A 16,693-nucleotide genomic window follows, 5' to 3' on the forward strand; every position below is an offset into this window, starting at 1 on the left:
TGGGAAGGTGGTCACTTAGTGGGTCAGGAAAGGTACCACTATTACTTATGTAGTGGGGATGTGAAACTAGAATCCAGCCTAAGATGCTTCCAGAGTGGAAGTCATTGGATGGTCTGGTTGTTGAGGAAATCAGTTGAGTGAAGTCATTGGATGGTCTGGTTGTTGAGGAAATCAGTTGAGTGAAGTTGTAAAGATTTATGTTTAGATAGTTGGTTGATTGAACTGTGTCCCAGTTAATGTTGACATCACCCAGGATTATAGTTTCATTGGTAATGTTAAAAGAGAACAAGGAGAGAATATTTTCAAGGATTGAGACATTGTCTCCTGGGGGATATAAAGGGTGACAATACAGATTTATGCGTATTTATCTGCAGAAGGACTGGGAGTAATTCCGCATTACCGAATTTGCGAATAGGTTTGGAGTAGGGGCTAACTAGGAGGGATGAGGTGTAGAGGAGAGCAACACCTCCCCCTTTTTTGTGTGTCCTGTCATTTCTAATACAGTAGCTGGGTGGTATTAATTCTGAGTCTTTTTATATGGAGCTTCAGACAAGTTTCAGAGATGGAGAGAATATTTGGTTGATTGTAGATAAACCAGGCATGGATGTTGAGGATTTTATTACACATGCTCTGGGCATTTACAGTTGTGAAAGAGGAACTTACTGGGTGAGTGGGGTGGGTCAAATGGAGAGTTTTGGTTGTTTGGGGGGGCAGGGTTTGAGTGTATGTCACTAGAGGAGGAGAGAGATAAGTTGACAATTATGGGATGGGAGGTAATTAAGTTGCTTAGTATTAAGTTTGTGGGTAGTAAGTTTTATTGAGGTAGAGCTGATATAGAAGGGTGTGGTGTGTTTATGGTTGGGTAAACGTTTATAGGGAAAGAGGAAAGTATTGTTCATGGAGTAGAGACTGGGGGAAATGCAGATCAGCGAGTGTATGTTGTATAATGGCTGAGGAAGTAGAATGGGATGGGGGAGAGTGATTAGTATAGAGAGGTCTAGTGAGGTGGGCTATGAAGGACAAGGTCAAAATCAAATATTAGAGCTAGAAATCTGGTAAATTTTGTAGTCATGGTGTGGTATGTTGGATATGTAGTTGAAGGTAAACTTAGATTGTAGAGGTAATAGGGGTGACGTGTGAGAGTTGGTATTTAGTGGTGAGAAGGTTGGGGAATTAAGTGTATGTGATGGTGTGGGAGAGGTAGATTGAGTATGGGTGGGGTTGGGTAAGTTGAATGGGTATGGGATGATGTGGTGTGGTATGGGAGGTAGTGGGAGTGGTAAGTGAAGTATAAGAGTATAGGTGCCATGGGTGTGTGGGATTTGGGGTAGGGGAGTGGAGTGAGCCCGCAGGGCGAATGGAGCGGGTAGAACTAAGATGGGGAAATGAGCAGCAGCCAAAACAAATCAGTGACACTCGCTTGCTTTCACACTGAGCTACTGGGATCCACAGTTAAGTGTATGTTAGGGTTTTAGCTGTGGTCAGGAGCTCAGAAGGATAACTCCCTGAAGTTAGCGAAGTCTACAAAACCAGTCGCCAGTCAAAAAGTGAAGGACAAATTACTGAGAGCTCGAGAGCCATTAGGGTAAAATATGGGGAATTATTTGGGATTGTAAGGGCTTATACTGCCACCTAGTAGTGTTTCCAAAGAAATGCAGTTGCTTCACAATGCAAAAGATGGGAGCGGGGGGGTTTAAAAAGTACGGCGGTAGTAGCCAGCTGGTGTGCACGCCGCTGTGAAAGTCTAACATACAGTTAAACCTTGAATAGTCTGTTATGAGTTATAAAACTAATAACACCTGCACACTAAAGTTAGTTGTTTGAAACAAGTATGCAGGAGTCGTGTCCATCCAGGCAATTCTTCCTTAAGGGACTTTGTATTGCAAGGTGGTTTACACGAGATTGGGTGAAGCGCCCGAGTAACAAACTGCTTAGTAGGCGGCTAGCACACAAGTGGCTGTACTTTAGGGCAGGGGTCTACAATAAAGATTGTTATAGTTCATTGCAGGCTACAGGGTATCCATGTTTTTCCATAGTCTGAAATGCTTATTGCATAGATTTTTTGAAGCATCAGGAACCTCTCACTTGGGTGAGAGATCTCTTGTATAAGTTGGGATTCCAAGAGAACATTCATAGATTCATAGCAAAGTACTAGTCTGGCTGTCCTTGTGAACCATTTTATTCCTAGCAATTATCCTTTGAAAGATGGAGATATGCTCTAGAGAGAAGAGGGATGAAGGTCATCAGGACTAAGACAGAATATATGTGTGTGAATGAGAGGGAGGATAGAGGAATGGTGAGGATGCAAGGAGTAGAGGTGGTGAAGGTGGATGAGTTTAAATACTTGGGATCAGTTCAGAGTAATGCTGAGTGTGGAAGAGAGGTGAAAAGAGTACAGGCAGGATGGAGTGGGTGGAGAACAATGTCAGGAGTGGTTTGTGACAAACGAGTACCAATAAGAGTGAAAGGGAAGGTCTACAAGAGGGTAGTGAGACCAGTTATGTTATATGGTTTGGAGACGGTGGCATTGACAAAAAGGCAGGAGTTAGAGCTGGATGTGGCAGAGTTAAAGATGTTAAGATTTGCACTGGGTGTGACAAGGGTGGACATGATTAGGAATAAGTATATTAGAGGGTCAGCCCAGGTTGGAAGGTTTGGAGACAAAGCCAGAGAGGCATGATTACGTTGGTTTGGACGTGCTGAGGAGGGATGCTAAGGGTGAAGCTACCAGGTAACAGGAAAAGAAGGCCTAAGATGAGGTTTTTATAGATGTGGTGAGAGAGGCCACGCAGGTGGTTTGTGTGCCAGAGTAAGATGCAGAGGACAGGAAGAAATGGAAACAGATGATCCGCTGTGGCGACCCCTAACGGGAACAGCCGAAAGAAGATTATGAGCCTTTGAAAGTGAGAATCAAACCCTGTATTTTGTGACCGAGGTAAACACCTTAACCATTATCAGCAAAAACAAGACTGCCACCAAAGGTTTGGAACACAGTTGTCCTGCACAAAACAGATCAAGAATAAAGAGCAAAAACACACCAGGACTTTGTAATGGCTGCAGAATCCAGTATAAAAATCGTTATTCGACCCAAGCGCTTTCATGGGTAACCCCACTTCTTCAGATGTCTAATACATTTTAAAAACCGCTCTTGGTTTACATAACCTCTCATGTCTAATACATTTTAAAAAACAAGAGCTGTTTTTAAAATGTATTGGACATTTGAAGAAGTGGGGTTACCCACAAAAGCGCTTGTCGAATAAAGATTTTTATACTGGATTCTACAGCCATCTCCAAATCCTGGTGTTTTTTTTTTTCCTTAACCGTTATACCAATCCCCAATCTTTACTCTATAGGCATCTTGCACATCTGTCAGCAAAATTGTAAGGCAAACAAGTTGAGCATGACGAGCGCATGCCCGCATCACTGGAAACTAGATCAAGTTGGTTTCCCAGATTTGAGCAATCTTTGGGGAGTTCCTCAGTTAGACCGGTTTCCCTCATGTTTGAATAATCCTCTAGCAAGATCCTGCTTCAGGACTCCAGGCCAGATGGTCTGGAGTAAGAAGCCTTTTCCTGTCTTTGGATAGGAATGTTCCTACATGCTTTTTCACACTTTCCACTGATATCCAGGGTACTTCTGAAGTTTGAGACAATCCCCAGAGATCATTGTTGTGATACCTTTTTGACTCCGGCAACAGTGGTTCTTCATTCTTTTGGAAATGGTAAGGGATCATTACCACATGCTTCACAAATTGGATCTGCTCACACAAGATCAAGGCTGTTTGATACACCCTGACCCCAGTCTACTTCAGCTGTCCATTTGCCTGCCTGTATTACTTGCTTTTAATTCCCCTTAGGCACCTGTTTACTGAGGACGTTCAGTACTTAGTAATGGAGGCAGGAAGGCTTGCTACTAGAAAATCCTACATCAGTAAATGGAAAAGGATGTCTAGTTAAAAATATTTTTGAAAGGGGTTTGCATAAGAAGCTTCCAGGAAAAAACTGATCCCTTATTGGGATTTTAATGTGTTAAAAACAGTTTCTAAGTGGTTGTCTAAAGCTTTTGCCTTTTGTTATACTAATCACAAGAAAACTATTTCATACAAGCATACCCTGTGTCTGTCCTCATAAACAGATCTACTCAAGAAACATTGTACCCATTTTCACAAAGTAAACTCCACTGGATTGTGTGATTATTGCCCTATAGCCATTCTTTCTCCATTAACAAAAGTCCCAACTTCTCAGACAGTAAAAAGATAACCTCTCATTTACCCCAGCACAACTTCAGGCCATCATAGCACTGATGCAATGACTCTGAAAACTGTTTCCTTTCTCTTCTTTGACTTATCTTAAGGTGTTTGACACTGCATCTCATCGGATTTTTCTTTTTAGACTATCCATACTAAGTCTTGACACCTCCTCCCTCTCCTGGCTACACAGCTACATCTCTAGCAGGTTATGGGCAGTAAAATTCTTGCCCATCTCAATCTGAAGACCAGAAAGCTCAGTCTTGGGCTGTGTACTCTAAGATTTGTATTAATGACAACTGATAATCTTCCTATTGATCACAGCTGCCATAGCTTTAGCTGTATGGGTTATATCTTGCTAAGGATACAGCAGCTGGCCAGCTTCCAAAGCTTTAGGGCACCTTCCCAGGCACCCAATCTGTCAAGCAGCATGAGTTGAGCTAAGAGAAGTTTGAGTGCATTGCCCTTTACAGCTGCTAAAGAGTACGCTTCCTGAGGCTTTTGAGAATCAACTATCAGCTTGTTTATATAATGTTTGTGAGTAGGTATAATGGTTAAGGTGTTTAACTCACAGATGGAATGTACAGTGTTTCTCACCTTTGAGAGGGAAATTGGCTAGGCTTAGAATGGCTCCTTAGGGTAGCTAGTTTAGCTATGAACATATGAACTTGTGCTTTCTGTAGCTGGGTAGACAGGTTCTTTCGGGGGGACTTCCATTTTCTTATTTTTTTACTGATATTACTTTCCTCTTAAGGAAAGTTATTTTAAAACTAGGAGTGTTATGTTTTAACAGATTGTCTTGAGATTGCAACATAGTTTCAGATGGATCACTAATTGCTTCTGTCAGTTTAAAAGTAGTTTAACTGATAAAATATTTTATGTGGAGCTGCAGTATTGTTTGTAAGCACTTTTTACTATGGCTTTTTTTCTGTCAAAAAAGTAACTTTGGTGGACTGGTAGTTTTACTGGCATTGTTGTTTTCCCCAGGATAGATGTACTATTTTCAGCTTGACCATGGAACAGATTCACTCCCACAGTCAGTCCTCCTCCCAACCACAAAAAGAAAAAGTTAAGCAAACATCCTTTGCCACCACAGCAGGCCAGCAATTTGCCTCAGCTACAGGTGGGTGACTTGCAGTGGCCATTGGTTGTACTTCACACCACTCGTCATTTACCCCACATCATTCTGGTCTAGCATCTACAGCCACGTCCTCTGCAGCTGTTGTAATCCCCTCAGTGGGCAAGAGAGCACTGTTGTTGGTCCTGGGAGAGGGAACAGGTAAGTTTTCCATCCTTTGTCAGAATGCTGTACCCACCCCATTTTTCCTATGAAAAAGAAACCGAAAACCAAGCATGTATGTATTCCTCTGCAAATTTCTTTGCATAGGAGTAGTTTATTGGGATTGGCTCGGTTTGATTTAGGCTGCTGTTCCTTCCTGTAGAGTACTTTATGATAAAAGAAATAAACGGATGCCACCTTTTCTGAAGAGATTCAGGAAGATGCAGGGACAGGTTGAGTTTTGTCCTCAGATTTCTTATTCAGTCTCAGAGGAGGCTCAGTTTCTGTTTGACTGTTGATAGACAGTATAAGTATTTTCAGTGGGAGAACAATGAGGTCTCAGTCCCTCAAAAAATTAGTTGCTACAGAAAGATTTTCCAGTTACCTACACCCATTCCTGATGTAGGATTGGTGTTTTACTGCTTGCACTTCTCCTGATGGTTATCCTGCTGTCCATAAAAAGGCAGGTAGAATGTATAAAGCTCCTCAGTCTTTTAAATGTTTGTACACTATTCCCAAACAATCTGACCCAGCAGCTAAGCACTTGGTTAATTCCAATCCTGATGGGAAAATTAGTGGCAGGCATGGAAAAAGTGTATACTTCAGCAACTTTGAATATCAGAATTTTAAAATGTCAGGCTCATATGTTACTTTATTCTGATGTATTGTGACACTGAGGAATGTTTTATCCAGAGTTTTTTCTTGTGAAGAATTTTATTTTATTTTACATTTGTTTACCAGGAAAGTCCGACTACAAAAGTTGTCCTTTTTCAGAGGAGCCCTGGAGAGAAAAGCTCCATGTTCAGTGTAGTACAAGATTCTAAGATGTACAGACACCATTTATTTGTATTTACCAAATATGCTTTAAATAAACGAGTTTCTTCTTTTTTCACAGGTGGTTACTAATTTGCTGTGTATGTATGACTCTGATACTAGTACCAAGGCTATGCCCACTGGTATGGTTTTAAGGAGATTTCCTTGTCTACATTCTCGTAGCCTTCCAGATGATAAAAATGAGATTTTAAATTCTTTCCTTGGATAGAGATGGTGTTCAGTCCATCTGCTGCAGAGGTGATCAAAATGTGGGGAAAGAGGCAGGCTGATTCAGGGACTCGAGATTTTTCAACTCTCCTTTTCCAAATTGTCCAAGGGATTTTCTTTCCCCTAATCCAATTTCAGCAAAAAAAGCAGAATAAACAGACTCCACATAACTCAGGAAAACATGATGTTCTTCGTGTTTCACTGTTGCAGTCATTACATTTGGGTAATCTGCTGGCAGGTTGCCCTCAGTTGGCCTGAATTCCACAGTCTTGGGTCCTGCGTCGGTTGCGGTCTCCTCTTCTATGACGTCAAGTTGTCAGGGGTATAAAACAAGCAGCCGACGCCATTTTCTTTAGTCTTTCTTGCTGCGCGGTGCCCGAAGCAGAATCATTTGGCAAGTGCCGGTCAGCTGACTCCTGAAATATTCGAGTTTGAGTTTCATAACCGAAGTCTTCACTAAAGCTAAGTACCCTGCTGGGGAAACTTTTTTCTTGCTCCATACCGATGTCAGAAAAAGTTAATTGTATTACTTGTGGGAAGCAAATACCTCATAAGGATTTCCATTTATACTGTATTCCTTGCCTAGGCCCTGATCACAATGTGCCTGGCTGTCTGTTTTGTGCTAGATTTAATCAACAGACTATTAAGTGTCAGTATATTTTTTCCTCAAAGTATTTTGGAAACCGATTTAACTACCCAGAAATGTCATCGGATAGCAATCAGACTACCGGAGTACATACAAAAATGCAAAGAAAAGGACAGAGACAGACAGTCGAGGTCCAAAACTGACGACGAAGCTGCTCCTAAGCCAGTCGCCGGTACTCAGGTGCTTTTGCAGCCCTTGATGCCCGCTACTTTCGAGTCCCAGGCCCCTACCGAGACCCATGTGGAGTCCGGCACGCCATGAGATACTCAAAGTATTGGACCCATGGATGTACCTCCCTCAGATGGGTCTGGAGCCGCTGAGCAGGCATCTGCTTCTGAGGGTATTTTCAGGCCTCAACATTTTTATATCAAACCGATGACATCTGCAAAACCAAAGAAAAAAGCAACTTCTAAAACTAAAAACTGACGCATGAGCCACATGCACAGGCTGCTATGCCTTAAAAAACAGATTATCAAAATAGCCGAAGACCTTATTACCTTAATCAGGGGTTCCCGACCCCCTTCTGATAAGAGGCCTAGGCAAGACACTGATTATGAATCTTAAGATCAGGTTTCTATTTCTTCTGATTCCTCTTCTGATCAGGAGTTTTCTATACCTATGTATGAGGATTCTGATGCAGAGGAGTCTATACCATCTGCATCACCTCCTGAGTATTATCATTTGGAGAAACCTTGCATACTTCGAGGGAGCATTTTCATTGGGAGAGTCAAGATTTCTCAGAATCAAAAAGGAGGCTCAGGGATTTTCTTCTCCCTCAGCACAGGCCTTTAGCGATACCCCCTGATGTTCTTCGTGTTTCACTGTTGCAGTCATTACATTTGGGTAATCCTGCTGGCAGGTTGTCCTCAGTCAGCCTGAATTCCAAAGTCTTGAGTCCTGCATCGGCTGCTGTTGCCCCTTCACTGATGTCAGGTCGTCAGGGGTATAAAAGAAGCAGACGACGCCATTTTCTTCAGTCTTTCTTGCCGCAAGGTGCCTGAAGCAGAAGCAGTTCGCAAGTGACGGTCGGCCGACTCCTGAGATTTTCGTGTTTGTGTCAGACCCGAAGTCTTCAATAAAGCTAACTACCCCGTTGGGGAAACTTTTTCTTGCTCCAGACCGATGTCAGAAAAAGTTAAATATATTTCTTGTGGAAAGCAAATACCTCATAAGGACTTTCATTCTTACTGTATTCCTTGCCTAGGCCCTGATCACAACGTTTCTGGTTGTCGGCTTTGTGCTAGATTTAACCAACGCACTAAGCATCAGTATGATTTTGCTTTAAACTATTTTGGACGCTGGTTTAATTATCAAGAAATGTCGTCTGATAGCCTTCCCACTACCGGAGTTCACAAAAAACGCAAAGAAAAGGGGAGAGAGATAAACAACTAAGGTCCAAAACCGACAATGAAGCTTCTCCTAAGCCAGTCACCGGTTTGCCATTTCTCAGTGAGGTGCTTTCGCAGCCCCTGATGCCCGCTACTTTAGAGTCGCAGGCTGCTACCGACTCCTACGTGGAGTCTGCTATCCGCTGGAAACTCAAAGTATTGGAGCCTCGGACACTATTCCCTCAGATGGGTCTGGAGCCGCTAAGCAGGCACCGGCTTCTGAGGGTGTATTCAGACCTAAACATCTTTACATTAAACCGGCATCGGCTTCAAAGGCAAAGACTAAAAAGCACCTTCTAAAGCAAAGAAGCAAACCCAAGAGCCACGTGGTCAGGCTTCTATGTCGAAAAAACAGATGCTCAAAATGGCCGAAGACTTGATTACGTTGCTCAGGGGTTCCCATCCCCCTCCTGATAAGAGGCCTAGGCAAGAGACTGACTATGTATCTTTAGATCAGGTTTCTATTTCTTCTGATTCCTCTTCTGATCAGGAATATTCTCCCCCCCCCCCACCCATGAGGATTCTGATGCTGAAGAATCTATACCTTCAGCTTCTCTACCAGAGGACTATTCTTTTGGGGAAATCTTGCATACCATGAGGGAGCATTTCCACTGGGAGAGCCCAGATTTTTCAGAATCTAAAAAGAAGCTCAGGGATTTCCTTTGACTACCTCAACACAGGCCTCTAGCCATTCCACCCGTGTTAGACATAGTAGATGTGTTTGCGGAGTCTAGTCTGACCCCTGACTCCATAACTCCAGCTCCTGTTAAGCCTGACAGATATTACAGGGTTCCCGACTCTCATAAATTCCTTTTTAAAAACCCTGTTGCAGACCCAGAAACTATTTCACAGGGTCCCAGGCTTCCGCTGCAAAAAAACCCTACCCCCTCTGACAGGGATTCTAGGGCACTGGATAGATGGGGAAAAAAGGTTTACACATCTGCTACCTTGGCTATAAGTGCCTTAAACTGTCAGTTTCATATGCTCAAATAATAGCAAAATGTCATGGCATTGCTTAAACAGAAAATGTTAAACTCTGAATGTGCAGAAACCAAGGAAATGCAGGATTTATTGCATGCAGCTGAACAAGTTGGAAAGCATACTTTGCAATGTGGTTTTGATTCTTTGGAGGCCTCCTGCAGGGCCACAGTTTCTGTAATTAGGAGGCATGCTTGGTTAAAGGAACAAAATCTGCCTTTTCATTGTCAAAGTTAAATTATTAGATGCACCTTTACACATGATACTTTTTGGTGTTAAGGCAGAAAGAAAATGGAGGACAAAGCTAAATCTATGCAAACTGTCAAAGATTTTTTACAAGTACAGCCACCTAGGTTTAGTAGATACTGGCCTACAAAGAACTGGTCCTTTTCTGTGTCAGACAGACCTCAAAGGGGCAGATCCAGATGCCCTAGAGGCAGATCCCAGGTGCAAGTTCGTACAGGTCAAAACAACGGGGTGCTTCTACCTCCAAAGTTGGAGAAGACAAATCCCAACCATACAAGAAACAGTCCCAATGACTTCCCCCTGCCTGCACCAAACACTTATCTCCTGGCAGCACCCTTATGGGGTAAATTAGCCCTTTTTTTCTCAAAATTGGCACATTATAACCCAGGACAAATGGGTTCTAAATATCGTGTCACAAGGCTACAAGTTCCATTTCCATACCCTGCCAAAGAGAAACGGCTGGCCAGATCTGCCAAAAAAAATCAACGGGCAGAGGCACAAAAACAAATCTCATCCCTCAAGGACATGAGGGCCATTCAACAAGTGCCAGAGCAAGAGCGGGGACAAGGATTTTACTTGACTGTTCTTGATACCCAGAAAGGACAAGGCCTGGTGGCCAATTCTGGACCTATCGATTCTAAATACATTCCTGGATATACCAAAATTCAAAATGTTGACTTTGCAGCAGCTACTGCCCATGCTGGGCAAGAACGCTTGGCTTGTAACTTTAGACCTAAAAGAGGCATACCTGCATGTCCCAATCAGGCAAATATGCAGAAGATACCTCAGATTCAAGGCTGGTTCAATGCATTACCAATTCTCTGCACTGCCCTTTGGCTTATCTACTGCACCCAGGGTCTTTACAAAGTGCCTGGCACCAGTAATTGCATTCTGCAGACAAAGAGAAATACAAATATATCCTTACTTGGATGACTGTCTAAATCAAGCAGAGAACAAGAGCATTCTACAGCATCTGGCATTTGTGAAAAAACTTCTAACATGCGTAAGGTACGCAGTCAACGAAAATAAATCAAAACTAGTACCCTCTCAAGAGATATTCCTGGGTGCAAGCTTAAATACAACTGCCCAGATGGCTTATCTCATGCCAGACAAAGACAACTGACTACCTACTTCAAACTGTTAGCAACAATGGCCCAGTTATCTGCAAGAAAAATTCTGCAGGCTTTGGGTTTCATGGCATCCTGCATCCTACTAATTCCATACACAAAACTGCATATGAGGAAACTTCAGTGGTACCTAAAAAATGGTGGGACTCAACATTGCCACAGCCTGGAAGCAATAATTACTCTCATTCCCTGCCTGCAACAGGAGTTTCGATGGTGGGCAAAGGCTTGTCACCAAAACAAGGGATAGTCTTTCACATTACCCCCAGCCAGGCAGACACTAACAACGGATGCTTCAGATTATGCCGGGGGGCCCACATGGCAGGAAGATGCATTCAGGGAACATGGACGTCAAACCAAATGCATCTACATATCAATCAAAAAGAGTTGCTAGCTGTTCAAAATGCCCTGACAGCTTTCAAGGACCTACTTCAAGCAGGACAACTACTGATAGACAGACAACACCACAGTCATGTGGTATATAAACAAGCAGGGGGGCACCCATTCTTACCCCCTTTGCAGACTAGCCATGACTTTGTGGGGCACAGCACTGACTTACCAAGTACATCTGCAGACACAATTCCTGCCAGTAAGGAAAAATACTCTGGCAGATGAACTAAGCAGAAACCTCATGGATCCCCACAAGTGGCAGCTGGATCCACAAGTCTTAAGCATGATAACAAGGAAATGGGGATGCCCGTTCTTAGATCTATTTGCCTCCCCTCAACTACCAACTACAAAGATTCTGCACAAGGATTTATCACAGACAAGCATGGAAAGTGGACACCCTATCCTGCAGCTGGAGAAACCTGTCAGTGTATGCCTTTCCCCCTCTGCCTCTCCTCCCCAAGGTACTTCTAAAGGTCAGACAAGAGAAGCCAAAGATGATACGGATTGCACCAGACTGGCCCCGCCAGCATTGGTACCCAGTATTAAGGAGCTTGTCTCCATGCCCAGCTTGGACCCTACCTCAAGTACCGCATCTACTATCCCAGCAAAACAATCGGATCCTGCACAGCCAGCTCAGGACTTTAAACCTGGCAGCATAGCTGATAATGTAGTCATACAAAACACAGCTCTCAGCAAAGCTGTGATGGATGTCATTTTGGTAGCCAGAAGGTCTAGTACTAGAAAATCTTATGCTGGCAAATGGAAGAGATTCTGTGCTTGGAACCAGGCACAAGGAACAGATGAAGCTGTGCCAAATATTCCTCAGATTTTACAATACTTAACTGAGATGCTGCACAAAGGCCTATCTTTCTCATCTATTAAAATTCATGCCTCTGCCATTTCGGTTCATTACAATGCAGAGCCACCAATCTTTTCTCATCTCTTATTAAAACAGTACCTCAGAGGAGCCAAAAATTTAAGGCCTCCAAGGAAATCACCAATGCCTGCATGGGACCTCAACTATGTCTTGGAAAAACTCACCCTGCCTCCTTTTGAGCCGGCTGCTACTGCTGACTTAAAGTTTTTATCTTGGAAAACAGCTCTGCTCCTAGCAATAACTTCTGCAAGATGAGTTTCAGAGCTGCAGGCACTCATGGCTGTGGAACCTTTTATCATTTTTTTATCTGGACAGGGTCTCCCTGAGGACAAACCCAACATTTATGCCTAAAGTGGTGTCCAGTGTGGCTCTTCACCAAACCATTCATCTGCCAACTTTTTATCCAAAGCAACAGAACAAGGGGGAAAGAATTCTGCATTCTTTAGAAGTACACAGAAAGCTTAGATTCTACTTGGACAGAACCAAGGTTTTCAGAAAAACAGAGCAATTATTAGTGACATATGTTGCAGGATCACAAGGAAAGGCTATCTCAATACAGACTGTTTCAAAATGGATAGGCCACTGCATTCATTTCTGCTACTTATACCATGGAAAGCCAGTGCCTAAGGGCATTAGGCCACATTTCACCAGAGCTGCAGCCACTTCAGCAGCCTTTCTCAGAGGAGTACCAACCAAGGACATTTTAGAGGCAGCTACTTGGGAGTTCAGTGCACACCTTTACAAAGCATTATAATCTGCCACTCTACTCTAAATCCAGGGCAGGCTTTGCCACTGCAGTTCTGCAGGGTCTCATTGCCGCTCCTAATGCTGTTTAGCTCCAGCCTCCCAACCATAGCTACCCAAATGTAATGACTGCAACAGTGAAACATGAAGAACATAGTGCAGTTGTGTACACTTGCCATAAATGTAGATGTTAGTGTATTCACTGTTGCAGTCCAGGTTACCCACCCGCCATTCCCCCTCTTTTCTTCTGATGGAACCTATCTTTCCTTCTCTGATTTATACAACCTATGTGGTGTATTTGCTGGTGGATGAAGGTAAAGTTTATATTGCTGCATCTTATTTTATATATAGATATAAATTTTGACTACCCTTTTTGGGGGCACCTGACATCTGGGGCAAGAAAAACTAAAGAAAATGGCGTCTGCTGCTTCTTTTATACCCCTGACGACCTGATGTCAGGGAAGGGGTGACGACAGCCGACGCAGGACCCAAGACTTTGGAATTCAGGCCGACTGAGGGCAACTTGCCAGCAGGATTACCCAAATGTAATGACTGCAACAGTGAATACACTTGAACATCTACATTTATGGTAAGTGTACACAACTACTTTTTTGTGCCTGTTTCAGTTCTAAGACTATCAGGCCTAGGGCCAAAATCTTAGCTAGGCATCTTAATCTGTCATCTTTGCAGCATTCAGTGGTGTTTGCCGGTCATACCAAGGTTGAGCTCCCCAAGCATAGGTAGGACAAAGAAAAAAAGGCCCACACTTACGGTCATGGGTGATGACCATTCATTGTCTGCCAGTCCCCCAAGGCTCGCTATTGAGGTGGTGATGCAGGCCTCTGAGACCCGTACAGACTCCAGCATGCTGTCCCTCAACTTCTGCACAGGTCATGGGTTTTAGTTCATTGGTTGGGTCCGGAGTCGCTCAGCAGACCCGTTTCTGATGACTGATCTTGTACTGGCAATGTTCCTTTGAGGTGTTGGCCTGCATTGGCTTTGCTTTACAAAGAGACTGGCGTTCAGGATTTCGGAAGAGCCAAGGCCAAAGCTACTTCTAAGAAGTGCTCTACCTCAGGTCCTATGCCTAGGCCTACCAGCTTCCACACACTAGGTTATTAGCTTGACCTAGTCAGGATAGCTTGAGGACCTCATTTTCTTAGTCAGACCTAGCAACCCCCTTTGCAGTGTACTTTAGGGAAAATGAAGAGGGATCCTACCCATGAAGTTTTTTCTGAACCTTCTGATTCAGGTGAGGATTCTGACAAGGAGGCATCTGTCTTTTAGAAGGGAACCCTTCCTTACTATTTTTAAAGAATCAGATACTGAAGAGGATCTGGCTTCAGCTCCTAAAGATATCACTTCTGGGCAAACACTCCATGCCATGAGGGAACATTTCCAGTGGGAGGTGCAGGAATACCTACAATCTAAAAAGGTTAGGGAGTTCCTTGACCTTCCAGAACAAACCTTTGGCTATTCCTCTTGTATTGGCGGTGGTAGAGAATGTTTTTATGGAGTCTTCCCTGAATTCAGATTTTCTACCTCCAGCCCCTTAAACTAGATAGGTTTTACATGGTGATGGATTTGCATAAATACATCTTCAAAAACCCCTCTGCTGACCCAGAGGTTGTCACTCCAGGTCCCAAAGGAACAAAACTCAGCTCTTTAAAGAATTCTTCAACTGCTGACAAAGAAAGCAGGGCCATTGATAAGTTTGGTTAAAAAAAGTCTGCACTTCGCTACCCTAGCCATGAGTGCCCTTAACTGCCAGTTTCACATGATAAAGTGCCAGCGAAGTATTTCAGATAAAGTAGCGCTAAAATTATCCTCCCTGGAGGACAAGAACATTTCCAAGGAATTGTTAGACCTTGAGCTACCTGGGAGCTGGAATGGCAGATGCTCATTACTCTGCGGCTGTGATGCTATGGAGGCTTCTATTTGAGTTGCTGTACGTTTGTCGTTAGAATGCATGCTTGACTTAAGAAACAGACTGTACCAGACTGTCAAATCCATACTTTTACATGCATCCCTGAGTAAGGACTTCCCTTTTGGGCCAATGGCTGAGGCTGTACTAAAAAAGATGGAAGATTAATCAAAATCTATGCAAACTGTCAAGGACTTCCTCTAAGTTCAGCTTCTTAGTTTTAGTAGGAATTTTCCTGCTTAACACTGGTTCTTTCCCTTTCAGTCAAAAAGCAGCCAGAGGAAACCCCAGAGGGGAAATGCCTCAAAGGCAGCATCTATCACAAAGGCATCGACAGTGGTCCTCAGGACCCCCTTAGACAGGGGTGTTACAGGCCACAGGGCCCTGGCAGAGAGCAGCAGTGACTCTTCTTTCCCCAACCCCCTCACCCTCTCTAGAAAAGGAGGAAGAGTAAGAGGAAGGTTATCCCTGTTCAAAGAAAATTGGTTCCTCGTTACTTCTGACAAGTGGGCTCTGAAAGTTGGGCTCTGAAAGTTGTCTCAGATGGTTACAGGGTCACTTTCAAAGAGCCATTAAGATACTTAGGTTACCCGGCCGGATGTTCCACAAAATCAAAGAGCAAAGGCGCTCTCAGATCCGCAACCTATGTTAACACGGCTCAGTGGAACCAGTCCCAGAACATCAAATAGGGAAGGGGTTTTATTCCAGGCTATTCCTGGTTTACAGAAATGAATGCTATTGGCACCCTATCCTACACCTGACCACCCTCAATCAGTTCATGCTGTTACCAAAATTCAAAGTGTTGACCTTTAGGTTCTTCCCATTATAGCCCCTTAGGCTTTAATGATCACCTTAGACCTAAAAGATCCTTACTTGCACATTCCTCTAGTGGAATCTTACAGACGTTTTCTTAGTTTCAGAGCAGGCACCAGTCACTTTCAGTTCTCTGCACTGTCCTTTGGCTTGTCTGCTGCTCTTAAGGTCTTCACATTGTTTAGCTGTTGTGATCACCTTCTGCAGAGCAAAGGGGATCCCAATTTACTCCTGTCTAGACAACTGCCTCATTCAAGCCAGAAGTCTGTGAAAGCTCCTCAAGGATCTGTGCTTCACTTAGAACCTCCTTGGGGTTTACCATAAATCTTCTTCTCAAATCCAACACAGACCCATCCACCAGGATATTTTTCTTGGGGGCTCTTCTGGATTCCACCCTTCAGAAGGCCTTTGCCCCGCCAGAAAAGGTTGCCTTCCTGACTTAGTACTTACAAAACATTTTGCAGGGAATTCCTCTGAGCATTAGGCTGTGTGACATCTTGTATCCTCATGATTCCTGTGGCCAGGCTACACATGTGGAAGTTCCAGTGTTAACGCTATCTGTGTTGCCAGCACTCGAGTCCTTGGAGACAGAAATTCAGCTGATCCCTTGCCTCAAAGAGCAATTTGCATGGTAGACACAGACATGTGCCCAGAAACTGAGTCTCCCCTTTAAATTCATCTGTCAGGGCCAAACTTTAACCACAGATGCTTCAGAAACCACCTGTGTGCCTCATTTCGAGCACATTCAGTCCCAGGCCAGATGGAAGAATCAGTTCAGACACAAACACATACATAAATTGGAAAGAACAGATTGCAGTGCATAAGGCCCTAGTAGCTTTCAAAGATCACTGGAAACCAGGGGTCCTGCTTGTCAAAACAGACAACACCACAGTCATGTGGTACATAAAAAGTGGGCACTCAGTCTTGCCCTCTTTGTCAACTAACAATGTAAGTCTGGGGAGACAGCTTACTCTCTCGAGTTGCATCCCATGGCGCA

At 43.7% G+C, this 16,693-nt stretch overlaps 1 protein-coding gene across 1 annotated transcript in view; it reads left to right on the forward strand.

The window, feature by feature from the left end:
* Positions 1–16,693, forward strand: part of UBE2O (ubiquitin conjugating enzyme E2 O) — a 1,895,179-nt gene that overhangs the window by 384,548 nt on the left and 1,493,938 nt on the right. The window contains exon 6 of the mRNA XM_044089038.1: positions 6,421–6,481. Coding sequence (XP_043944973.1) covers positions 6,421–6,481 — 61 coding nt within the window. The remainder of the gene's footprint in view (positions 1–6,420; positions 6,482–16,693) is intronic.

Source organism: Protopterus annectens, chromosome 12.part0 (genome assembly GCF_019279795.1).
Source record: "Protopterus annectens isolate FY-2018-M chromosome 12.part0, PAN1.0, whole genome shotgun sequence".
In the NCBI taxonomy this organism is placed as follows: domain Eukaryota; kingdom Metazoa; phylum Chordata; order Ceratodontiformes; family Protopteridae; genus Protopterus; species Protopterus annectens.